The following is a 26,071-nucleotide window of genomic DNA, read 5'->3' as shown; positions in this document are numbered from 1 at the left end:
AATCTGGACTTGACTTTTCTTTGTACACACAAGATGATGCTGTTTATTTGGACACTAAACCTGTGTTTTATTTTTCCTTTCCTTTTTTTTTTTTTTTTTTTTAGGTACTTGTTCTCACTGCAGATGAAAAGGGATTTGATGGAGGGACGCTTGATCTGCACAGAAAACACCGGAGCCCTCCTCGCCTCTCACCTCGTCCAATGTACACTTGAAAACCATTTGCTTATCATTATCAAGTAGACATGAATATATATATATATATATATATATATATATATATATATATATATATATATTTGTGGATGGAATGTAGATTGTAAGGCTTGATGTTGTCTGAACACGTGAAATGTAATAATGCCGTCTTTGGTCGCCAGCCGAGATCGGCGACTACGACGCAGCCGCCGACCGAGACTTCCTGATGAACAATAAGCTGCTGCCGTACCAAGAGAAGGTCCTGGAGGCCATTGTGGACTTCCACCGCAGGCACCTGTAAGTGTTTGTCTTCCTGCTGGTGACCCCTTCAAGCTTACATGGCACCACTTTTTCTTTTACTTTGCTGTGAAGTTTTGAATGTTCGGTGCGGTTTTATGATTTTAGAATATGTTAACTTATATGATACATGTTTTTATACTTAGATTTGTATTTTATGTGTATTTTTCTTTATAATATTGTGTGCTATTATAATTTACCTTATTTTTTAGTTAGTTTAGATTTTGTTTTTCTTTGGATTTATATTTAAAAAAATTATAGATTTATGTAGTGTATTTGATTATTCCTATATTTAAATTCAATTTATATAAAATAATATACATTTTATATGGTTTATTTTCCCTTTATGACTGACCATATTTGGCGGTTTTGTGTAAAATTAAAATGAACCAGATTAGTCAAATAATCGATTGATGAATTAATTCTAAAAATATTCGATAGTGACAGCATTCATTTATTCCTTTTTTTTTAATACATATTTGGTCTTTAAATATAAAAAAAGGGACTCGTTACGTATATATACTTTGAATTTGATTTACTCCTATATATTAAGTTTATTTATATATCAATATATATTTATTTTTAGTTATTTATTCGATTTTTTTTACTCCGAATTTGGCATCTTTAGTTGGCAAAGAGTGCATTTTCCCACTTTTCCCACCGCTGTTCTCCTCCCAACAGTCTCTTCTCAACACTGTGCGTTAGTTTTCTAATCTCTCCGCTCGCTCGCCCGAGTGGAAGTCCAAGCGGCCTAATCCCCGTCCTCCTCCGTCTCCCTCTCTGTCCTCGCTCTATTAGCCTTAAGGCCAGTGGGGCAGCAGGGGAGGGGCCCTAAGAGGAGATTTAACCGCTTAACGGATCACCCAAATTAGAATGCAGTGATGATTGGACGGTTATGTCCTTCTAACATGCTTGTAATCACTTCTTTTTTTATTTAATTTAAAAAAAATTTTTTTACATGAAAATCTGCATAATCTTGCTGAGCACTTGTTTTCTACTACTCAAGTGAGCACAATCTGGAGCTGATTAGCAACCCCTGGAAATTTTGAAAACAGTCGTCCCTGACAGCAGTTTTAACCGCACTGACATGAAATTGGACGGGACATTTTGGTCATGACTGAACAATGTCAAGGATCTTTGTCTGAAATTGAGCAGCGGCTTTCCCATTTTTGGTTGAGCCTTGCAGCGCTGCGTTTGTTATTACTGTCCAAGCGTGTGTGTAAAACCCTTTTTGTTGCCCCCCCCCCCCCTTCAGTGGCCAGACCCCCGCCGAATCAGACTTCCAAATCTTAGAGATCGCTCGCAAGCTGGATATGTACGGCGTGCGCTTCCACCCGGCGGCCGACCGCGAAGGCACCAAGATCAACCTGGCCGTGGCTCACCTGGGCCTGCAGGTCTTTCAGGTGACCTTCCGCTCATGCTCGCCGTCGCACGTTGTTGCCAAACGCCCGCCTGAACACATCCCGGCTTGGTTTTCAGGGCCACACCAAAATCAACACCTTCAATTGGTCCAAAATTCGCAAGCTGAGCTTCAAGAGGAAGCGCTTCCTGATCAAGCTCCACCCGGAAGTCCACGTACGTACGAAAGCGCCGAGATGACTGGTCTGGGGTCAGATGTGATGGACGGTGGTCTGTCTTGTGGTTCCAGGGCCCGCATCAAGACACTCTTGAGTTCATGATGGGCAGCAGGGACCAGTGCAAAGTCTTCTGGAAGATCTGCGTGGAATATCACTCCTTTTTCCGTCTCTTTGACCAATCCCAAGCAAAACCCAAGACCCTACTTTTCACCAGAGGCTCCTCTTTCCGATACAGGTAATGAATGCTACCTTTCGCTAAGACCCAAATCTAAGCCCTATTTGCTCATCCGGCAATGATGACGTTGCACAAACAACATTTTCAAATGATTGATTGTAGTTTGTTGCTTTCAGTGGGAGGACGCAGAAGCAACTTGTGGAGTACGTAAGGGAAAACGGATCCAAGAGAACACCGTATCAGAGGTGTGTTCATTTCTATTGAACTAATTAGTTTACCTTTAATGTTGGTTAGGAAACGATCTCACATTGTCTTGATAATATCTTTGATATTTGGCAGGAGAAACAGTAAAATACAGACGTCGTCTCGCTCCCTCACCTTAGATGTGCCAAAACAGGTCAGTCAGTTTGTCAATTTTGCCGTTTTGAAATATGATTTTTACATGCAGTTGGTAGCCAGAACATTAGGTACACCCACTCTTAGGAGGTTGGTCACATTATCTGCCTTTACAAAGAGAAAGTTCTTCAAAGTGCTAATTCAGGGGTCTGCAACCTGCGGCTCTGGAGCCACATGTGGCTCTTTAGTTCCTCTCCTGTGGCTCCCTGTCTTTAAAAAAAATATATATAATAATTAAGTGGAAATTAATATTTTTTACATGTTGATTTTTAGATTTAATATTCTTTAAGTGAATTAATGATTAAATAAAAAAATGAATGAATAAATATTCAAAAAATGTCAGTCCAAATTTTTAAGTTGTCAGAGGTAGGTGGGGGGGAAAAAAATGTCTAAAAATGTCCAATAACTGACCACATAATGTCCAAAAAGAGGGGGGGGGGGGGGAAATCTGAAAATTATTACCATAAAATTGCCAAAAATGTTAGAGAATTTAATATAAAAGTCAGAAAATAAAATGTTCAAAAAGTAACCATAAAATGTCCAAAAACAAAAGAAGGCAAGGAAGGAATTACTTTAAAATGTCTCTGGAATTGCAACCAAAAAAAAGTCAGAAAGTAGATTTTTTTTTTTAAAGGCAGAAAATAAAACGTACAAGAAGTAATTATAAAATGTCCAAAAACAAAAGAAGAAAACCAGAAAATTACCATAAAATCTCCACAAATTTACCCAAAAATGTCAGAAAATTGAGAGCACAAAAGGTAGAATTTTTTTTTTTTAAAGCCATAAAATAAAAAATAAATAAATAAATAGCAAGAAGAGAGGCAGAAAATTAACATATGCCCATAAAATTGCCAAGAATGTCAGACAGAAAGGCAGAGAAAAATTACAACGACAACAAAATTCCAAGAATGGAAGACAAAAGTAGAAGAAAAGGAATTGGATGCTGCCTATTTTTATGTTCTAGTGCAGCTCTAATGAGCTCTTGGGCCCTCAGTACATTAAACCAACATTTCATTCGATTTCATTCATCACAATGTTCAAATATTATGCGGCTCCACAAAGATTTTGGATTTATTTGGCTCCAGTGTGTATACAATACTTAAGCTATCTGGTAACAAGAACTACAAGAAGTTACTGGAACGCTTACAAAACTGAGCTTCATTATTTTCAAGGTAAAGGCAGATTGAACCAGATGAGATTGTGTACCTCCTGTTTTCTCAATCTGTCGTCACGGTCTTGTGTTGTGGTCGCAGAGCTTGTCGTTCAGCGAGCGTCTCCGCACGCCGTGCTCCACCGCCTCGTCCTCGCTGCCCTTCCATTCGCCGCACAACGCCAGCAAAAGCCCGCGCAAAGACCCGCCAGCTCGCCACCACCATCAGCAGCAGCCGCCTTCCGCCGCCATGCCGCCCTCGCCGGCGTCCCCTCAACAGCAGCAGCAGCCGCAGCAGCAGCCTCACGCCCCCCCGAAGGAAGACGTCGTGAACGGCGCCAAGCCCCCGACTCACTACTCTTTCACAGGTGCTCCCACCACCGCTCACTTCAGCCCCGCGTTTGTGTGTGTAGAAGGCGGCACCGCGCCCAAAAATGAGGGTAGGAAGCCTTTGGGTAGGCGGGCAGGCAGGAAGGGGGTTCTCACCCCCGAGGCTTTCGAGGCCGAGCTTTTGCGAACCAAACAAATGTTCTCGCCGCTGCGCGTCACCGAGGAGTTTATAGACGACGATCCCACGCAAATGTCCTTCTACGGGGGCGGGGTGGAAGCCTACCCTTACGGACGCGGCGACGCGGCGGAGCCGTTTGATTACGAACGCGTGTCGGCTAAGAACGGGCTCTTCAGCGTGGGCATCGAAGACCTGAACGGCGGCGCCGACCCCGACAGCGTGGCGGCTCATTCCGAGACCAGCTCCTTGCTCAACAACCGCTCCGAGTGCAGCTCGCTGGACAACCTGGGCCTCAGTTCCGCCGGCGAGTCCATGTCGGCCGCTCCGGACTCGGCCTCCTCGCCGCGCCCGCCGGGCTCCGGCGTGCAGTCGGACGCCAGCTCCATGGTCAACTTCCCGGCGTGCTCGGTGCGCTCCGAGAGCAGCTCGGCCGCGCAGTTTAGTGATTTGGTGGAGCAGCTGGAGCAGCTCAGCTACCCGCCCACCGGTACCGAGGGCTCCGGGAACGGCAGCTCCGACTCTGACTCGGATTGGGGTTCGGACAGCGTCCTGCCGCCGGAGCAGAACCTGTTTTACAGCAACTCGCTCAGCGGGAATGCTGGCATCGAGGGCTTCTTACTTCAGTGCCATAACCTGCAGGTTCTGGCCCTGGCGGACCCCCCCGGACCTGCGCAAATGTAGTTGAAATGCTAACAAAAGCGCGTCGCTTTGACCGTTAGTTTACACAAAAATGCTGTTTTGCAGAATGCAAACCGGTCTCAAAAGGCTCAAGTGTCAGGAACGATTGGATCTTGGCACTTGGACAGTACGTCATGGAGCAAAATTGGGTCCAATCCGGCGCTTCGGAATCCACCTCAAAGGCTCTAAAAACAGTTGGGTCAAAAGTAACCCAATTATGGATCCAAAATGGACCCATCCATATTATGGTTTAATTGGACCCAACTTTCTGGGTTGTTTTCTACAAAATGACCCAATTTCTTGACCCAAGTAAAGGATCTGAACAATATTTAGGAGTTGTTTTACACTAAAAGAACCATTTCTTGACTCAAAGTTGGGTCAAATTGACCCAAGTAAAGGGTCGGTCCATTTTTGACCCATAGCTGGGTTATTTTTGACCCAACTGTTTTTAGAGTGAAGGCTCCTGGACTTCTGACTAGTACACCACCACTGGTCTTCTTTCGGCCCAGAAACTAAGTTCTGAAAAATTTGGGGCCCACAATGATGTCGCTATGGCTCTTGGTTTACACAAAAATGCAGTTCTACCTAAATTTCTTCCAACGTTTACAATGCTACTTGTGGAACTGCATTCAGATAATAGTTGGAACAGTCCAGTGGACCCCATGAAGTTACTGGTTCCACCCGAGCCTGTGCAAATTTTGTGGCTTGTTAGTTAAGAACCTCAGAGAGAAAAAACGCGCTTTACACATTAAACACGGTTTTGGGCTCAAAAGCTGCATTTCCACCTAAAATTCTTAAGACTTTAATTCTTGGCACTTGTACAAGAGTTCCTGGAAATGGAAAAGTTTTCGATCTCTCCAAAGTACTACCCCTCCTGAAGTCAGACAAAAGTTCCAGTGGTACAAATGCAATGAATGGTCCTTGTAAAGTTCCGATGGCCCCCACCGAGTCCACCTGTAATAATTCAGAGGCCGTTCGATGAAAACTTGCATAGTAGAACTAGAAATAGTTCAAATTAATTTTTGACGTCTATAGCTGTCAATGGCATTGAATGAGTTAAGTGGTGACACGAGTCGGGTTCCCATCCACCCGTTTTGAAAAGTTTTTTAAAAATGCGAAAATAAAACTGAATGGAAACGCTACAAATTCGAAAAAAGGGCCCCAAATTCGCCCCCCCCAAAAAATTCTGCTTGGAGGGGGTGGATTTAAAAAAAAAAATTGGGCTACGGAAACAGCTTTTGCGAAGACCAGATACACGTGGCACGTTTTGACCGGATATGACGTCACACGTACGTTTGTAGTCCCAAAGCAATGTGGGACGACGAAACAAAGCTTTTTGTAATTAATTAAAGAAGCGAATATTCATGCAATTTTAGATTGAAAACGACAAAGAAAAACGCTTTATTAAGAATTACAAAAGCAAACTCCTACAATGTCGTCACACGGCGCAGTCGCTTCTTGTTGTTCTTCTTTTAAATGACTTCTTCCTTTAAATCCCCCTCGCAATATTCGCAAAAGAAGAACAGATGGAAACTGGCATAAGTCGCATGTCCGCTTTACGCATTTTCAGTAAATTTACTAAAAAAATTCGAAGCAATTGCATGGAAACCCCACTAGTGACAACTGCTGGCCTGGCATGTGTATTACAGTATGTCGCAAAGTTGCCATCAATAGTAGAACGTTTGTTTTTTTTCAGTGTTTTTTTTTTTTTTTTTTTTAAACTGAAGTAACATTTACATTGCAGCACTCCTCGACCTCAATGTCGTCATCCTTATTGGGAATGAGATCCACATTATGTTGCTGTTGGGCGGAACCCTCACATGTCCAAAATCACTACTTTTAGGAATGAAAAGAAACGCCATCTTGTTACCCCAACACTGCATCGTTCAAAATGTCTGGAAATTGTTTACTCGTTATTGTCTGTAAAACGAAACCGAATTTTAATCTTGTGGCAGCGTCAGGCCGCACGGCTCCCGCCGAGTGAGCAAAGAGGCGGAGTTTTTTTGTTTTTGTTTTTTTTACACTTAACAGTTTAAGAGAGTAAGTAGATTTATCTACTGTTTGATTAGTGAGATTTTCTGCACTTTAAAATGGTTATTGTGTCAAATTAACAACCGATGTGGAGACATACTGTTTGTAGTGATTTTTTTTTTTTTGTATAGCTTGAAATTGACGATTTGTCTGACACATGAGTTTTCCGCCCCACAGTGACGATATACAGTAGCCGTTGCAGCATCGGAATTGTCATTGCAAAGTAGTTGCAATTGAAGGTTTATTTTATTTTTATTCTGTCCGTATCTAGACACACGCAGGGAACTTTTACTGCTATGTGTTGGTATTCAAATCTGTGCATAAATATTGTTACTCCTCGTATTACGCTACTTCCTGTTGTTTTGTCAATCCTGATCACAACGGACCGATATGTCAGTTTGTTGTCTTTGGTGCTTCTTGGTTGAGGGCGGCGTTGGAAGTATTTGCAGTGATCCTTCGCTGACACCTGCTGGCTGAAGCAGATGTTGTTGGAGTTTGCTTAGGGGTCAATCTCGAACCACTGCTCATTGAAGGATTGTCGGCTGCCGATGAGCCATTTTGTCCCTGGTGGCTGAATGTACCCGCATGGAAGACTCGTTGTAGAGATGTCGATGTGGCGCCTGTGAGTCACCAGATTTGGTTTTCAGGGAATTTTAAGGGTGTTGGCAAGAGTTAATTTCAGGGTTTTCTTTGCACGTTAGCTTTTGATGATCTAGTGTAGCGCTTCAAATGGTGGCTCCGCCCCATTTACAATCCCTCATTAACCCCCCTCAGGATAACAAAATCAACAAGTGGTGCCACAACCTTTTACTTTAGCCACGTTGCCTGATTAGTTAGCGCTTTTGAGTTTTATTTATGGTGAGTCATCAAACATTGCTAGCACACTCAGCCACATGCCATGACAAAAACGTCAATGTTTCGGTCTCGTCCAGTGGTGGCAGTCGGACAAACGTGACAAGTTTGTCTATGAAGGACCACCAGAAATGGTCAAATGACTCTAAAATGGCTGCCTCAGACCAAAATGGCAGACTTCCTGTGTCTTTTCAGACTGGCCTTCTTGACACTTTTTTTTTATGTGGTGCTCAATTTTTTTTTTTTTTAACTGTCTACAGAAAATATCTTGTTAAAAGAAATGAATACAGTGATGCTTATAAGATAAGAGCTGAATTTATTTGATGAGTGCAGTCACCGAACTAGTTCAACTTCAACCATTCCTCATAACTCATTTTAAGAAACTAAATGTTATATGTACAGTGGTGCCTTGAGATGCATGTTTTAATTTATTCTGTGGCATTAGCTTGTGACTCCAAATGCTCCCACCTCTCATAACATCTGAAATGAATGGCAAAGCTCGGAACGTAACACTCTCTTATCTCAAGGCACTCATCGTACACATAATGAAATGTCTCGCTTCTCAATTTGTGCAATGCGTAAACGTGCCTTTCAAATTCTTGGCAAAGTCTTCTATCACAGAAATAACATCAACCATAAGCCTCCTCTCAAAACGTTGCTGTTAAGAAACCTCTATTTGAGGAAAAGTGAATATCGTTCATGTCATCTTTTGACTACATTTTCTTCTTTTTGAAGGTCAATTTAGTCTTTATGTGTGTGCAGCACTTGCGCTTCTGTGCCTTGCAAGCACTTCTTGGTCTCAGGTGTACATTTCTCTTTTTTGGGGTACATCGTAGTGTGTTTGCAGCTATAACGTCACTGTGACTTAATAAGTAATTTTACTTTTTGTAACTCACCAGTCGTATGTAACTTTGACTGTTGTGTTCCGTTGGAGCATCCTTTTTAAATGTGTTTTGATTGGTGCCCCCATTAAATTTAGTTGCGGTGGGTATTGAAAGTTAAACCCTGTTAAACGATATCATCCACTTTTTCTGATGTCGGAAGACACCACAAAAATTATAACCTGTACAATAAAATTGAAAAAGAACTAAATCGATTTAAGTAGTGTGAAGCGCTTTAAGAAAATATTGAATCACAAAATGTATTTACTTATGAGTGGGTCACTGATCTTTTTTTCTAATTAAAAAAAAAATACAGATAATGTTTCGGATTCTTTTTTTTTTCCCCAGCAAACCTAAAATTCAATTGGTTTGGTTTGGTTTTAGTTTTAATAATAATAAATAGTGATTAGTTATTTAGCTAGTAATTTCTGTTTTGTCTTTTTGACCACGTAAAAATAATAATAATAATAATACGGGTCAATTAGTGATTGGCCAAATATTATTTTTGCGTGGGGGTATTCAATTTTTATTTTAATTTTTTTTCATTTTCTCCCAACCTAAATTTTGTTCAAAAAAATGAAATACTCATTTATAAAATGTTATGACTAAAAATGGTCATTGCTACCTGAGTTTATTATTTTATTTTTTTCCAATTTTTGGGTGTTTGGTATTTTAACTAAAATATATTATTATTATAGATTTTTTTCCATTTAGTGACGGAATTGTACTGGTTATAATTAAAAAAAAACAAAAAAACAATAACCTTAATATGAACTATTTTCCCCTCATTTATTCGACAGACTCGATCATACTAACTGACTTTCCATACCCACTGTTAAATTCTCTATGACGGGGGCTGACAGTTATGCACTTACTTCGACGTCCGTTCGTCACCGCAACCGCCGCCTAATCTGCAACACATGTATATTTTAAGTCCAAGTGTACTTTAAATGTTTTGTATGTTTCTCTCAAGAAGAATAAAGACATGTACCACACATGTTGGGACTTAAACATTCTTTTTGGAGATAGGAATTCACATTTTACACCACAAATGTATATTTCTACCTTTGATATACTGAGTTTTGGGGGTTAAAAAAAGCATGCCTAGTAGTTGTTATTGTAGTTTAAGACAGGATTGACTAGCTTTGTGTGAGTGCGTGTTTTTTTCTATTTGGACAAGCTGGTAGCCAAAGTCATTGGAAAGAAATGCTGCCCCTCCCTCCCGTCTGCTGCAGGCCCGTTTGCAGATCAACTATAAACAACTCCACGCCCTCCAGACGGACCGCATTCCTGATTAGTCGTGAGCAATTGTTTCCGGGTCACGGGGAGCCTTTTTTTCTTTCTCTTCCCTTTCTCCTTCCTCCACTCCCACCAACCCCCCCACCCCCCAATTTTCTCTTTTTTTTTTTTTGGGTGAGTGTGTGTGTGTGTGTTGTATTTAGACAAGTGGAAGAGCAGCTGCGTGCTGACCTAAGAGGAAGCTGCAGGAGGATGTTCATAGTGTGCACTTTTGCTAGTGATTCCGAGTTTGAATCATCTGTTCTTCTCACTGAGGCTTGTCCAAACAATAGCAGAGGAGGGAGAAAATGTGGGAAACATTAGGCGCTTTTTCATTGACCACAGGAATTTAAACCGGGAACTTTTGTAGGACGGAAACTCTTGCGTACTCGGTATCTGTGCCGTGCTCGGGCCCGCTTGACACCTAAAGTCTGGTGTGCTTGGCTCGTGTCAGCCATCTTGTACAATTACATGTAAACAAAAGTTGTGGAAATAATCTACACCGTAAGCAAAAGGAAGAAGGCCACGTTGCGCATGGGCACGTGCAGGTGTGTGCAATGGTCGTGTCATACGAGTGATGTCATTGCTTCTTCGTGCGAAACCACCTTGCACAATAGAAATGAACAGAACCACGAGAAACAATCCACTGTTTAAGAGACTCTAATCTTTCTTTTGGTAGGTTCCATGTTTTTATAGCAATGGAACACAATATTCTGTGGGCCTTGCAAAATCAGTCAAAATCCAGTAAAACAGCCGGTAGCGAAAATGGTCATTGAGTTAAAAGACTGCAAGTCAGATTGTTTAGTAAGTTAACTATTTGAAGTTGATAAAGAAACTGTCATATTGATTAATTGTTAATTTGCCTTTATTTTAGCATTAAAAAAAAAAGAAGCCCAAAATAAGCTAATTTTGGAAATCCTTCATCCCTCCAACAAAGCTGTGTCCTAATTGTGTTTTTTGTGTGCAGACATGGCGTTGGACAGCCCCCAGCTGTCACCTTTCGATGCCGCCAGCCCCCTTTGCCTGTCGCCCTCCTTCCAGATGTCCACCCTCAGCCTGCCGGGCCAGGCCGCCGCCACCGTCTCCTCGCCCCTGCAAAGCCCCGTCCCGAGTGAGGTGGGCAGCAATGCCAGACTAGAGGAGGAGGAGGAGGGCAGGAGGAAGGTATACGCCCCCCCACCACCACCACCGTGCCTCACAGTGCCCCCCCCCACCCCCCACATCCCTGTTTGGCAAAAAAATAAAAATAAATTATAATTCATCTAGCTCATTAAATTGATTATTTATTTTTCATTTCTTAATGAATGTTAATATTTATTTAATACCTCCTCAAAGGCGTTCTCGAAGGTTTTGCTGTAGCAGAAGTGTGCACCTTTGACCTGTGATTTTTGAAACATGATCTTATTTGCTTGTCAGAGGTATCCTGCCGACAAGGCTTATTTCATTGCCAAAGAGATTTTGACCACGGAGAGAACCTACCTGAAAGACCTGGAAGTCATCACTGTGGTGAGTGAAGACATTAACTTTGATTGTTTTTTCGCCAGGCTCTTTTCTGGAAACGAGTCTTTGATTTTTGTACTTTTAAATTGTGTGCTATGGCTCAACAAAGGCTGAGGCAGCACAATTGTCATTGTCCTTCTGTCATCCTCCCTCCCAGTGGTTCCGTAGCGCGGTGATCAAGGAGAACGCCATGCCCGAAGGCCTGATGACGCTGCTCTTCTCCAACATCGACCCCATTTACGAGTTCCACCGCGGCTTCCTTAAGGAGCTGGATCAGCGGCTCGCTCTCTGGTGGGTGCCAGATACCAAGCTAACTTAGCAGCTAATAACTTGGCATATGCGTCAGTCAACCCACCACATCATTTGACGATGGCGATGGTGTTTTAAATGCTTGGTTAGCCACGTTAACTTTGTTGGCTAAGCTCGCTAGCGACACAGATGATACCTAGACCTCACAAGCTAACTACAGTGACGCTTGCTAGCCATGTTAGCAACGCTGCCTAAGCTCTCTAGCGGCTTAGATAGTAACCAAGCACTGAAGCTATCCATGTCAATCCGCTAATCCAGGTTAACTTTAAACCGATGAAGGTTGGTAGCCAAACTTGCTAAGGCCACGGAGGCCTCAAATTGTATAGCTTGTTAGCATAGCTAGCAGCTTTTTGAAGGCTATGGCGGTATTTCAGTATAAATGTTACCCTCGCACGGATAAAGGCAAAAGTATAATTGATGTCAAAAGCGGTTTTACTGTATTGTAATTGCATAAAGATGCCACTAGTTGGTAGTAAAGGACTATTTTTGTCTACATGAAGCGCTTAAACTTATCTGTGATGGACATTCTAGGTTCCCAGGTTGTGTAGCTTCGTGAAATGAAGACTAATAGTATTTTGGTTTTGTTTTGTTTTTCCCCACACCTGTAGGGAGGGCCGCTCTAATGCTCATGTCAAAGGTGACTACCAGAGGATCGGTGACGTGATGCTGAAGAATATGTCTGCTCTCAAGGTGAGATTTTATCCACCTCGTCGGGGCCATTTCAGGACCCTCCTGGTGCCCCCTAAAAAAACACACACAAAACATGCCGATAAATTAACGTAGATATCTTTTCATGGCATAAAATCAACAAACTACTAGTACTAAGTACGAAAAGCATACATTGTATAGATGCACCATTTTCCAGGATTTTTTTTTTTTTTTTAAAGTGGTACTTGGTGTCAAATGTCTGACAATGCCTGTGAAAACCCACCAGGGCTTCACCAGCTACCTGCAGAAGCACGACGAGGTGCTGACGGAGCTGGAGAAGGCCAGCAAGCGGCTGAAGAAGCTGGAGACGGTCTACAAGGAGTTTGAGCTGCAGAAGGTGTGTTACCTGCCGCTCAACACCTTCCTGCTCAAGCCCATCCAGCGCCTCATGCACTACAAGCTCATCCTGGAGCGTCTGTGCAAGCACCACGGGCCCGCCCACCGCCACCACACCGACTGCAAAGGTGAGCGCTTTGTTGATGCTTTCGGGACCTGCGATGTGATGGTGGAGATAACAAGAGGTGGATTTAGTTAGTCAAGCCCCACCGAAGGCGCGGCTACCAAAGGCACCACTCGCCACTGCTATGGAGTATACTGTGTGTTTCTAATCTCCTGTATGTGTGTGCGTGTGCAGAGGCTCTAAAGGAGGTGGCGGAGATTGTGGCGCAGCTTCAGAGCAGTCTCATCCGCCTGGAGAACTTCCAGAAGCTCACTGAGCTGCAGCGAGACCTCATTGGGATCGACAACCTGACGGCACCGGGGAGGGTGAGCTGGGCTTTGAAGTTGGGATTTTAAACCTTTCGGTTTCAAATTAGCATTTCAAATGAGGGTTTTGGTATATTATTATTGCTTCAAGTCAGAGGTCGGATTTTAAATTTGGGTTAGTGGTTTCGAATTGGATTATGAAACTCGAGTTGTGGCTTTGAGTAAAGTTTGAAGCTAGGTTAGGGTTTGCATCTGGGTTTGAGTTTCAAGTCAGGGTTAAGTGAGTGTAAAGTCTTATTGTGGCAGTCAGAGAGTGCCAAGCAGTGCTGTGACTGTCTGTCTCTCATTGAAGGAGTTCATACGGGAGGGCTGCCTGTACAAGCTGACCAAGAAGGGACTGCAGCAACGAATGTTCTTCCTGGTGAGGCAATGTCAACAATTCAATTAATGAAATGTGACTAATCATCAAACCTTGTTAAATTTTGCTACGCTTTCATTTTGTTAGTGGCTATTTTTCTCACGTTGTGTTTTTCTACTGCATAAAGTGTTAAACTAATATCAGTTCTTGTCATTAGTAGAAAATATTTTGTTTTGATTTTTTAACCACCAATAAGACCTTTTTGTCATAAATTACTAATTCATGTAGATTGACAATATAACAATACAGGCATCTTTTCTTTATCCTCTACGAAAACGACTTATGTGTAAAAACCAGGAAGTCTGAAGTCTGTGGCATCTACCCCATTACTGCTGCTTACTGAATCACTTAAAGTTGTTATGTAACTATTCTTCTTTGTTTGTGTGCATGACTGTTTTATACTGCCACCTTGTGGCCAAGTCTGTCACACTGGTTAGGATGTCACTCGGGTCTAACTGATATGGATTGTATTAGTTTTTTGGCTGATCCGGATATTAGGCAGGGGGGAAAAAAATCCAGAATTTTTTGGTTTCTTAATGTTTACAACAATTGTAAAAAGAAAATTTGGCTATTTTACTGTACTTTGAACTTTACAACAAAGAGGGAAAAAATCCACAAAATTTTGATATCTTTTTATTTTGCAGATTTTGTTTGTTTGTTTGTTTAAAAAATGCGTCACAAAAAAAACATTCATTTCAGTGGTGAAAGATGATTTGAGATGTAACAAGGCACCACTTTATTTTCATTGGTTTAAGTTGGCCAAAAGTGTCCATCATAGAGCCAAATGTTACAATTTGATGCAATTATTGACTGACAAAAATCCTCACCCTTGGAAAGTTTCATGACATTTTCATGAATGCAGCTAAAATCATTCCAGACGGGTTTACACGAATGGCCATCATTTATAGCAGCCAGAGAGCTTCTGTAAGTGTCTTTTCTGTCATCTGCCAGTTCTCAGACATGCTCCTCTACACCAGCAAAGGCGTCACGGCAACCAATCAGTTCAAAGTGCACGGACACTTGCCCCTCCATGGCATGATTGTGAGTATGTCTTTGTATGAAGGGCCTGCGGGTTCATGCTAACTTTTGCATGTCTCTGCTTTTAATCGCCGGCCGCAGCTCATAATTCTGGAAGCTCCGGTAAGTCTGATGAGCTGTAGGTCAGCTCGTCACCTTGTCTTTTTCTTCCTCGTCCTTCTCGCTTAATAGCAGAAAGCTCAGCCTACAGATACTCTTGGCAATCCAACATAACCAATGAAATGTCCCAAATGTGGGTTAGGGTTCTATTTCGCCCCTCCCGACCACCAGATGGCGGCGCTTCAAGCACTGAATGTAAGGAAAGGAAACATTCAGTGCTTGAAGCGTCGCCATCTGGCGGTCGTCCGGGACTCATAGAACCCTAGTTATAGTCGTAACTTTTGTTTTACGCCATGGGTGTCAAGTCAGGCTTAAGGTTTGAATTCAAAGTTGTGGTTGAATGTTTTACAGTGTTTGCATCTACAGGTGGAGGAGAGCGAGAAGGAGTGGGCGGTGCCTCACTGCTTCACCATCTACTCTGCACACAGAACCATCGTGGTAGCGGCCAGGTCGGTGACGTCACTTCCTGTCTGTCCGTAACATCACTTCCTGTTTGTCTGCGCACGAGTCCATCACGTTTGTGTTCACGCAGCTCCAAAGTGGAGATGAGCAAGTGGATCGAGGATCTCAACATGGCCATCGACTTGGCCAAGAAGTGTCAGGAGAAGTCCGGCGTCTTCCTGGACGGAGGCCTCGGAGATCACTCCAATCGTAAGAGGGAGAATGAGTCATGTGACCTGGAGATGGAGCACTTTGTTAGGAACGTTGGACAACAAATATCGAATGAAGAAATTCTGGTTTTAAGTCCATGTTAATGTTTCAAAAAGGGTTTGCTTTTCAAGACAGTTAGGTTTGAATTTGGCATTGTGGTTTCAATCCAAGCATGGAGAATACATTTAGGATATGAATCCTCATTTAAGGTTTTAAGGCAGGAGTAGGGTTTTAAATTAAGGTTTTAAGATCGTTAGTTCCTTTGAAAGGATGGCTTCAAGATGTGGTTAAGGTTTGAAATGAGGGTTTCAATTCAGCCTTGTTTGGGGTTTCAAGCCAGGGTGAGGGTTTCAAGGGATAATTAGGGTTTCAAGTCAAGGTTATGATTTCAAATTAGGGTTTCAAGCCATTGTTAGGATTTCATATTAGGGTGTATAATAGCCTTGTATAAGATTTCAAGATAGGGTTGGTAGGTTTAAACTAGGATTAAAACTTCAATTTAAGGTTTTAGGACAGGTTAGGGTTTCAAAATAGGATATCAAGCCACGACTGATGTTTTAAATAAGTGCTTTGTGAGGATCGATTACATTGTGCAGGTGTACCTAATGAAGTGTCCGTCCTGTGAGTGTGTTAGCCTCCTGTCCTTCCTCACCCTCCACCTTTTCACCCCCTCCTTGGCGTCCTACCCGGCCTCGTCCCCGGCCTCAGGCTCTTCGGACGAGGTTTCTCTGGAGCAGGAGTCGGAGGACGACATGAACTCGTCGCGCACGTCTCTGGACAAGCAGACCCACCACCGCGCCAACACCACCATGCACGTGTGCTGGCACCGCAACACCAGCGTGTCCATGTCAGACCACAGCCTGGCTGTGGAGGTAACGGCCGCCGCCCGCCGCCGGACGTCCTCTCGTCAGAAGCACGCGCGCACACGTGCACATGGCACAAACGCGAGCGCGAGCAGCGGGTCCTTTTCATATGTCGCCAAGAGGACTCGTCCATGTCTCTTCTTTAATTATAACACACTAACTCTTCCACTTGGTCTCCTCTTCATGGTGACACACTAACTCTTTCTTTTCGGCATAGCAAACTAACTCTTCCTTTCCAATGGAACACTTTGCTGCCTCAACAATGTAACATGCCAACTCTCTAATAACTCTTCTGCTTCCTCAGTGTTGTGAACATGCTAATTTCTCTTCCTCAGTGTTGACTTACACACAAATGCTTCCTCTCTAGTGTAGCACACTAACGCCTTCCACTTTTGTTATATGTTTAAACACAAACTCTTAAGTTTAACATTTTAACTACTAATGTAAAACTCAAACCGTCAACTGTATTACGCTAACGCTCTTACAGTATGTAGCATGCTAACTCTCTTGGGAAGCATACAAACTATAAAGTGTACTACACAAACGCTATTGTGTAGCAAAAACTATTAAGTGTATTACGCTAACGCTCTTATGTAGCATGCTACCTCACTTGTGAAGCATACAAACTATCAACTGTACTATGCTAATGCTCTTATGTAGCATGCTAACTCTTGTGAAGCAATACAAACTATCAAGTGTACTATGCTAACGCTCTTGTGTAGCATGCTAGCTCTCTTGAGAAGCATACAAACTATCAAGTATTCTACGCTAATGCTCTTAGCATGCTAACTCTTGTGAAGCATACAAACTATCAAGTGTACTACACAAACGCTATTGTGTAGCAAAAACTATTAAGTGTATTACGCTAACGCTCTTATGTAGCATGCTACCTCACTTGTGAAGCATACAAACTATCAACTGTACTATGCTAATGCTCTTATGTAGCATGCTAACGCTTGTGAAGCATACAAACTATCAAGTATTCTACGCTAATGCTCTTAGCATGCTAACTCTTGTGAAGCATACAAACTATCAAGTGTATTACGCTAACGCTCTTGTGTAGCATGCTAATAACTCTCTTAGGAAACATACAAACTTTTGTTTCATGTAATATGCTAACTTTCTAGCATAACACGCAAACTAGCGTAACACACTAACTCGCCACTTCCTTTCCAGTGTTGCATGCTAACATTCCTCCACAGGGTAACGCGCCAGCTCTCCAATGAAACGTCGACTTTTTATGCGCATTAACATTGAAATTCTTCTTTTTCCGTATCCTCCAAACTTCCCCTTCCTGTCCATTGTAACATGCCAACTCTTCCCCTTGTGCTCCTTGTGTAACACGTCACCACTGTGTTTGTCTTTGGTGTAACACACTAACACTTCTCCCGCCTCTTCTTTTCTTCTTCCTGTTTTGCTTCCCGTTGCGTTCAGTCTCGCCCGCCGCGTCGCCTGAACTGCCTCCTCGCTACCTTCTGGGTCAGGGCCAGAGGCCAAACACCATTACACACGTTTGCTGGTACCGCAACCAGAACCTCTCGCTCACAGATTACCTGCGCATGAACCAGGTAGTGCCACGGGAGTAGACGGAGTTCTAAATAGTCTTGCGTGTCCAGCAGTATCTTCACGAGAACACGGCGTCCTAAATTGGCGATTCTTAAAGTGTGGTACGCGGAGTGTGCGATATGGTTATGTTTGAGGCACAAAAATATAGGGCTCGACTAATATGGATGTTTTTTTTAACCTTTTAAATTTACTAATTAAAAAAACTAAAGTGTTTTTGTCCTTTTTTGTCACATTTGACTGTTTTATAATACATTTGCCATCGGTATATAAAATAGAGACAAGTTTGTTTTTTTTCCCACACATTTATATATATTTTTGGGATTGCCATCTTTATTTTGTAATGTGTTAATGTTTGGGGGAAAATTGTCTAAATTTGGTTTATTAACTCTTTGACTGCCAGACGTTTTCAGAAAAAGGATGCCGTGGGTGCCAGCCGATTTAAGCATTTTTGACTGATCTTTCAAGGTCCACAGAAAAATATGTGTTTGGACTATGGAAACGCACATACTACCAAATGAAAGATTGGACTCTCATCTTTCATCAGAAAAAAAAAGTTTGTTTCTACCTTATTCCGTTTTTCAGTAATCAACAATAGAAAATGGTTAGTTTCACCTCTGTTTTAAAAAAAAACGTCTTTTAACGTCTTTGGCACTCCTCCATAGGATTTTACTAACCGTTATTTAACGTTTTTGGCAGTCAAAGAGTTAAATTGGCCGGCTAATTATTCTATGCTGTAATTATAGCCACCAGCTAGCTTGTGAGCTAACTTCCTCTCCGGGAATTTAAATTACAACACTGAGCCGTTATGTAAATTGCGGCATCCCAATATGACAACTTTCAGTTACGAGATCATTATTCAATTTACATGGGCGATACACTAAAATAGAATCAGTACTTAAGGGCAGTTTGTTTTATTTTCCTGTATTTATATTATTTATATTTACATTATTATATTTAGTGTTCAAGTTAAAATGTCGCACTTGATGTGGCTGAAGAATGTTACATAAACGCTTTGATGTGTTTCGCAGAACCAGTTGTCGGGTTACCTCCTGAGGAAGTTCAAGAACAGCAATGGCTGGCAGAAACTCTGGGTGGTGTTCACTAATTTCTGCTTGTTCTTCTACAAAACGCACCAGGTACTCACGCCGAGACACACATGAACATTTAAACGCTGACTAATACAATTTTGTTCTGATTTTGATTTGAATAGTTGCAACTTCCTGTAGTAGATGATAGAAATAGAATTCACCATAAGTAATATTGAATGTGCTTGTGGTTAAAAAATTTTTTTTAAAGATTTTTCTAATTTTTTACAAATCTTCATTTAATATTTATAAATATATTATTTTTTTTTTTTTTCATTGGTGTATTTTGTATGTTAATTTGCATTTCCTATTATTTTTGTGTCATTGTATTATTTTTGTATTTTGGAATCCATCAAAAAAGGAAATGCATTCAATATTTTTGCATTTTCTATAATTTTTTTTAGATTCCTCTTTACTTGAGTTTATTAATATTTGTTTGTGCTCAGGATGACTTTCCACTAGCCAGCCTGCCGCTGCTGGGCTACACGGTGAGCACGCCCGAGGAGGCGGACGGCATCCACAAGGATTACGTCTTCAAGCTGCAGTTCAAGTCGCACGTCTACTTCTTCCGGGCCGAAAGCGAGTACACCTTTGAGAGGTCAGCATCTCGTTTCCGACGCTTTGTCAGCTCCACGTGCACGCTTTACTTGGATTGTCTTGTATATTCACTCGTTTTTTATACGTTTTTTTTTTTCTATATTATATATTACTTTTTTCTAGGATTTTGTATTTTTCTCCCCCAATATTTCACAAAAAGTCTGCCACTTTTTTTTGTACATACTTAACCTCCTAAGGCTTTGTGACTTTGCATGAAAAAACAGCTTGGGCCTTATGAGGTTAAAAGAAATATGTTTGAAAAGCTAGCGTGACTAATTATTGTTTTTTTATTCAAGATTGTAAAGTCATGAGTATTTTCATCCCGGAGTTTTCATGTTATTTTTGTATTTTCTTTTTATACAATAAATTTGAGGGAGGGATTCCTTAACTTTTAAAAATATGAATCTTAACATTTTCTAATCATTTTTGTTTTACAGTATTTCTATTTCTTTACTTTTTCATCTGTTTTATTTTGTTCTTTCATAAATAAGTCTCATTAAAAAATGTAGACTTTTTAATGACTAGTTTAGTATATTATAGTATATTTTACTTTAAAATATATATATTTTTTTCTATTTAGTATATTTTTAATCAGTTTTGTATGTTTATTTGTATTTTATTATTTTTATTAATTTTATTTGTATTTTCTACATCATAAAAGTCTCATTCAAATCGTATTTTTTGAGATGGTGTCATGTATAGTAACAATCAAAAATGTTGCCCATTTTGCATACCCCCACTTTTTTCTTTTTTTTCTTCTTTTTAATTGAATAAAAGCACCTGCTATCTAACAGCGCCGTGTTGCACTCTCAGGTGGATGGAGGTGATCAAGAGCGCTGCCAGCGTTACAGGCCGTCTGAGCCTGCTGGTCCCCGGCAAAGGAGGCGGCGGAGAAGAAGGCGGCCGCCTCTCCACAGAGATGAACGGAAGCTGACGCGGAGGAGTCCAAGTCGTCATGCCTCCTTCCATTAACCACCGTAACATTGATTTCTGCGCGGAGGCTCTTTCAAGTTTTACACGACCAACTTATAGCAAAAAGGGTGTAGCAGGTCTAACGTTGAAGGAGCTGAGATGTGAAGACGACGACGACGATGAGGACGATGAGGAAGAAGGTTCCTGAAAGTGCACGGGAAAGACTTGAGTGCGTCGGTGCTGCTGTTCGTGCTGGCGTTGAATCAGTATTTGTCATTAACCAAGGCTGGTCCCTACTAAGATGGATGCTCTTAAACAATTCATGCCGTATTGTTTGGTAACAAGAGCTTCTGATCACGTTAGAAGACGCTACGGTCTAGTCGTCTATTTATTGTCTAGTGTGCGTGCGTGTGTGCGTGTGTGTGTGTGTGTGTGACGGGAGCCTGTTCATTTAGTCTTCCCATTGATTGTTTTTAAAACGCCGTCAAATAAAAAGATCATTTCAGTCTACATGCTGGGCCTCTGCATCTCCTTTCGCACGCACCAATGGGGGGAAAAAGTGCTCATTCTTATTTGAAAATGTTTTATTTCACAGAATTTAAACATTAAAAACATTGATCTCACTTTTTTTTTTTTTAAATCACGCAGCAGAATTTTGCTATGATTGAAATCATGATACCCTTTATTTCCATTGTTTACAACTGACAGTATTGATTTGGGATCTTTAGAAAACAGTCGAAAGCATAAATTGCCGTGGATGTTAAGATTCGTCGAATGGAATGCAAACTGACAAATATGGGCGAGTACCGATGCTAGGTATCTGTATTGCGCCGGTAGTTGATACCAGTAATAGCGGCAGTCTTGTCTTCGTTTTATGATTAGGAACTAGAATTTAGAGGACAACAAAAATATAAGGATAAATCATGCTATATTGGGATATATTTGTCTTTCTTTAAAATGGTCTGCCATTGTTTTTTAGGGGAAAATATGTGACAAAAGTACTCGTGTTATCAGTGACTACTAAAGAGTTCAGTACACGCACTGATATCAGTCTGAAAAAAAAGTGGTACTGTATATCAAACATCTATAACAAATATACACTAAAGTTTTCAATTGGCGTGGAATTAAATACCCCACAATATTAAAAACAAAACAAGAATAAAACGAATTAGTTTAAAGGATTTTCAAAAAACATCATTTTTAATGTTTACGGAATAAAATAAAACTATTCAAACATGTTTTTATACCAAAATGGATGCATTTATATATATTTTTTAAAGATTAGAAAAAAAGTTGTTGTTTTTTTAAATAAAACAAACTGTTCTGAGTTTTTTTTCTTTTTAATTCTAAGAAAATTAAACGCTTCTTGGGCCATCTCCTGTGCGCATGCTCGTGCATTTAGGGGCGTGTTTACGGTCTAGAATAAAATGCGTCCTTAGAAGGAATATTTACTAACTTTGGTTTTCCACAGTTTTTCCTCGACACAACTCCACTTTTTCTGTGACGTGCCGAAAAGCAGAATGCCAAATTTGCCTGACATGTTGTAATCCACAAAGTGGTCGTCGCCATCCTCCGGGAGCGAGTGGACGGAGAGCGACGTGTGCGCGTCTTCGTGGCCGCCTGGCAGGCTCGCGGAGGCGGCTCGCCGAGCGGCGCGCACCGGGAGATCAGCGGAGGATTAGGAAGAGGACATGGAGATGTTACGCCGCTCGTCCGTGTTCGCCGCGGAGGTGTTCGACCGCTCGCCCACCGATAAGGAGCTGGTGTCGCAGGCCAAGGCGCTGTGCCGGGACTACATCCAATCCAGACTGAGCCGCGCTGGCATCGGCTGGTCCAAGCCGGAGCAGCTCGCCTCTTCTTGGGGGGCGAGCGGTGACGTGTCGGCGGTGCTCTTGTGGTTAGGTGAGCACTGAGGACCATCGCTTCTAATAACCTGGCCAGGGTTATAATTGTACTTTTGGAATTTTCATGATAGTTTATTTTTTATTAGTTTTCAGAGCGGGTTAAAAAGGCTTCGTTTTAGTTTTGTTTGTTTTTGTTTTGAATTTTTACTACTCAATACTTACCGTGATGCTTTTTACATTTTGCACACAGTAAATGCAAAAAAAAAAAGTATAACAGTCCACAAACTTGAAATTACAATACAATAGTGCATATACTGCTTCTGATGTTAGATGCTAGGATGGTCTCACTTTACATCCCATTGCCAAGTTTGAGGCTTGACTTCCTGTCGAGAAGTATTAAACCTGGTTGTACTGTTAAAAAAAAAAAAAAAAAAATCGTATATGAACCAAACCCCATCGAGAATCACATGGAATCGTCTTATGTGGACAGATGCTCACAATTCCTTTCATGTTGAAGGAAAAATGGTAATTGGGTTGAAGTGACTGTCGCATGGTCTTGCGTTGAAGGCGACGAACTGGAGTATCTGCGTCCCAGCGTTTATCGCAACGTGGCTCGGCAGCTCAACATCGCGGTGGCCTCGGAGAGTGCGGTGACAGACGCCTTCCTGGCCGTGGCGGCCGACATCTTCTCCACAGGTGAGCCCGCAGTTGAGGAGTCTTTGGTGAGTGCTTTGTGAAACTGCGCTGCAGCTTTCCTGTGGCTTATCGTTTCTTTCTCATGACTAGAAGATGGTTTTAGGGAAGTGGAGTTGACGTGAAGAGGAACTTGTCATCAGATTAGTGAAGGGGAATTAAATGAAGCGAGAAGGTGGAATGCGGTTTGCTCCATATTTGGTCAACGGACATTTCCTCAGAGAACGCTAACGAGCCAAATTCTCCTTAATTCATGCCATTTTTTCAATTGTCTATTTATTTATTTATTTATTTATTTGCTGAATTACCACAGATTTCCTACTGATACTATGCCATGTGAAATAGAGGCAGTTGTCACCGATATCAAAACCAGTACCAATCTTGAGTCGACCCCAAAGGGAAAACTTTTGACTCTCTCTCTCTCTCTCTGTCTTGAAAAAGTTACACGGCAGCGCAGTTGTAAAACGTCAGCAAAATGGAGTCCTCGTGCACTTTGTACTTATGGAAGACAAACACAGAGTCAAGTGTGTTTATGGGAAGTGGAGATGGACGGGAAGCCAACGTCGGGACGTCTAAACAGTGCAAATATGGTCAGCAAGAGGTTCCTGTAAAATGAGATACACACTCCGATTCCCCTTCTCAACGGGACATTGTAACACTGCTCATCCAGCCCAAAAAAATGCAGACAGAAGCATTTTTTCCGCCCTTAAAAAAAAACCTCCTCTGCTGCCAACTGTGACGTCAGATGAGCACAGGACCTCTGCCAAGGTTCAGCTGTGAACAAAAATAAAAGAATCCTCTTGATGTTGGGGGAAGCTACTTCCTGGTTCCTGGTGGTTGAAGGGACTGCCCCATTTTTTTCATACTGCCTTAGTGTCGTGTTGTGACTCAAATGGCAAAAACTGAAAAAAGAAAAAAAAAATCTTTGTTTTCCCACACGTATGCTATTTAGCAGGCTACTTTCTGATTTAGGCTTTCTGTAGATGATGTAAGATCTAGTATTACTTCTAAAACCAAAGAGAAAATACGTTTTCTCAAACATAAGTTTTTTTTTGCTTTGTTTTGTTTTTAGCTAGTTGGTTTACTGAGGATGATGTAAGAAGACAGGACTGGACCATCTTTTGATTCAGGGACAGGCTGAGCGATTCCGTTCAGACTCAAATGACAAAAACAAAAGAAAAATTCTAAGCATATTGTGTTTGTCCACCCACTCGTATGCTATGTCGAGTTAGCAGGCTACTTCCTGGTCGAATTTGGATGACATAAGACAACAGGACAGAAGCTTTTTTTTCGTTTTAATTCTTGGGCAGAGGTGATGGTTCTCTTGTTGCTGAAGTAAATTATTCAAACAAAAATGATTAATGGCACACCATATTATTTGTTTATTGTTTTATTATTTGTATATTAATGTTTTGCTAAGTTAAAAACCAAAAGAGAAAATGTAATTCCCTAAGCTAAAGTGTATTAATGGCGAATCACTTGATTTGTATGCTATGCTCTGTTATGAGGCAACTTGTCGGTTCACTTTTTTCTTTGTGAGAATGTTTGGGGACTGAAATCAAGAAAGAAAATAAGATTTTTGAAAACAAAAGTGATGAAATCAATGCATTTTGTGCCATATTTGTTTGTTTGCTATTTGTGCGCGATGCTAAGTTAGCAGGTTACTTCCTGGTTCACTGAGGATGATGCAAGACGACCGGAATGTTCATTTTTGGGACTCTGAGGCAGGAGGAAGGCTTCTAGAGTGGCAAAAGAAATGACTTAAGATGTCTGTGTTTATGTGTATGCGTTTGTCCAGGTGTGACGTGGGGTAAGGTTGTGTCTTTATATGCGGTGGCTGGCTCTCTTGCTGTGGACTGTGTTCGCCACGGCCACCCCGCCATGGTCCATACCATTGTGGACTGCATGGGGGAGTTTGTCCGCAAAAGTTTGTCCGCATGGTTGAAACGCAGAGGAGGTTGGGTAAGTACGCACACAAAGTTGATTTTGACTGTTTGGTTTCACTCAAAGTAGGGTTTCAAGCCTGAGTTAGGGCTTAAAAGTTGGGCTTAAAATGTGTTAATGCATGTAATATCACGTGTCACTTGTTCTTCTTTAGGTGGATCTGACTAAATGTGTGGTGAACACAGAGGTTGGTTTGCGTTCGCACTGGTTGGTGTTGTCTCTGTGCACCTTTGGACACTACGTCAAGGCTGTGGTGCTCTACCTGCTCAGGGACAAGTGATGGACCTCGGCTCATGATGCCCCCCCCCCCCCCCCACCAACACAGAAAACACACACACTCACAATTATCAATAGTCAACAAAATTCCATGCATGCACATTGTACATGTCATGTTATTCATACCTATGCCATTTATTAATAATGACCACCACTTTGAAATAAACACAACCACTACAAATAATGCAACATATGGCACAGTGTGAATATACTGCCTTTGGTTGTGTTTACACTCATTTGCACTGAGTCACACACTACCTGCACCTTATTTATTGTTTAATTAATATTACAGCACATATTCTGTTCGAAATTGTGCTTTTTTTTCTTTTCTTTTTTTAGCATTCCACAAAACTGCCTATTTTGTTCATGTTTTAATTGTTTGGTAACACAAACGGATGTAGTAATCCTTTCCTGTGCTATAGTTGTCAGTTTGTTTCATAGATGAGCACTTTTCACTTTATTGTGTTTTATTTCATACATTCAGAATGGCGAATCAGAAATGTTTATACTGTCAAATGAGTGAATAAACTATTATTTCATTCCTCCTGACATATGTTTTAGTCGTATGGTTTTATTTTGTGGAATGGGTCATTATAGTGCTGTTTTGAAAGGATTTGGGTAAAAAAGAAAAAGAAAAAAAGTTGATCGTAAAAGTGATTTATGATTTATACGTTTCCATTGCCTGGACCAATATGGCGGCGCTCGCTGTTCTGCCTGGACCAATATGGCGGGGTTAAAAAAACTAAACAAAAAAAAACAAGGTTCACGGTATCCCTATCTACAGGAAGGGTAATAAATACTATCACGTATATAAAAACAACGTGGTTGACAGTAAAAATAATAATAGA

General features: G+C 41.4%; 2 protein-coding genes across 5 annotated transcripts in view; both read left to right on the top strand.

Annotated features, from left to right (window-relative positions):
• farp2 (FERM, RhoGEF and pleckstrin domain protein 2) overlaps positions 1–20,976 on the top strand; it is a 32,181-nt gene extending 11,205 nt beyond the window's left edge. The window contains exons 6-28 of one of the 4 annotated variants that reach the window (XR_013296411.1): positions 105–202; positions 375–489; positions 1,745–1,892; positions 1,969–2,064; positions 2,138–2,301; positions 2,418–2,486; positions 2,581–2,638; positions 3,891–4,155; positions 10,983–11,179; positions 11,432–11,521; positions 11,673–11,806; positions 12,433–12,514; positions 12,759–12,996; positions 13,167–13,297; positions 13,590–13,658; positions 14,607–14,696; positions 14,775–14,795; positions 15,159–15,241; positions 15,325–15,443; positions 16,152–16,315; positions 17,741–17,874; positions 18,901–19,008; positions 19,404–19,440. Coding sequence is in view for 3 of the 4 variants with exons in the window: in XM_077584001.1 (XP_077440127.1) it covers positions 105–202; positions 375–489; positions 1,745–1,892; positions 1,969–2,064; positions 2,138–2,301; positions 2,418–2,486; positions 2,581–2,638; positions 3,891–4,155; positions 10,983–11,179; positions 11,432–11,521; positions 11,673–11,806; positions 12,433–12,514; positions 12,759–12,996; positions 13,167–13,297; positions 13,590–13,658; positions 14,607–14,696; positions 14,775–14,795; positions 15,159–15,241; positions 15,325–15,443; positions 16,152–16,315; positions 18,901–19,008; positions 19,404–19,555; positions 20,368–20,488 (2,812 nt within the window). In the remaining variant the exon portion in view is untranslated. Of the gene's footprint in view, positions 1–104; positions 203–374; positions 490–1,744; positions 1,893–1,968; positions 2,065–2,137; positions 2,302–2,417; positions 2,487–2,580; positions 2,639–3,890; positions 4,156–10,982; positions 11,180–11,431; positions 11,522–11,672; positions 11,807–12,432; positions 12,515–12,758; positions 12,997–13,166; positions 13,298–13,589; positions 13,659–14,606; positions 14,697–14,774; positions 14,796–15,158; positions 15,242–15,324; positions 15,444–16,151; positions 16,316–17,740; positions 17,875–18,900; positions 19,009–19,403; positions 19,556–20,367 lie in introns of those variants that run through there. The other 3 variants (XM_077584004.1, XM_077584001.1, XM_077584002.1) reach the window with 3 other exon arrangements.
• A 904-nt stretch (positions 20,977–21,880) lies between these two features.
• Positions 21,881–25,772, top strand: boka (BCL2 family apoptosis regulator BOK a). The gene is made up of 4 exons (XM_077584245.1): positions 21,881–22,368; positions 22,878–23,006; positions 24,802–24,965; positions 25,102–25,772. The coding sequence occupies exons 1-4, from the start codon at positions 22,158–22,160 to the stop codon at positions 25,225–25,227; spliced, it is 630 nt and encodes a 209-aa protein (XP_077440371.1). The 5' UTR covers positions 21,881–22,157; the 3' UTR covers positions 25,228–25,772.
• Positions 25,773–26,071: the final 299 nt, after the last annotated feature.

This window comes from Vanacampus margaritifer, chromosome 13 (assembly GCF_051991255.1).
Source record: "Vanacampus margaritifer isolate UIUO_Vmar chromosome 13, RoL_Vmar_1.0, whole genome shotgun sequence".
In the NCBI taxonomy this organism is placed as follows: domain Eukaryota; kingdom Metazoa; phylum Chordata; class Actinopteri; order Syngnathiformes; family Syngnathidae; genus Vanacampus; species Vanacampus margaritifer.
The sequence above is the reverse complement of the archived record's forward strand: the minus strand, read 5'-3'. Positions and strand labels throughout refer to the sequence as shown.

Bases quoted from the DNA above. Each gene is read 5' to 3' on its own strand.
- boka (XM_077584245.1), top strand. From the start codon at position 22,158: ATGGAGATGTTACGCCGCTCGTCCGTGTTCGCCGCGGAGGTGTTCGAC. The intron at 22,369-22,877 runs GTGAGCACTGAG...CTTGCGTTGAAG, and splicing joins GGCGGTGCTCTTGTGGTTAG to GCGACGAACTGGAGTATCTG. The intron at 24,966-25,101 runs GTAAGTACGCAC...GTTCTTCTTTAG, and splicing joins TGAAACGCAGAGGAGGTTGG to GTGGATCTGACTAAATGTGT.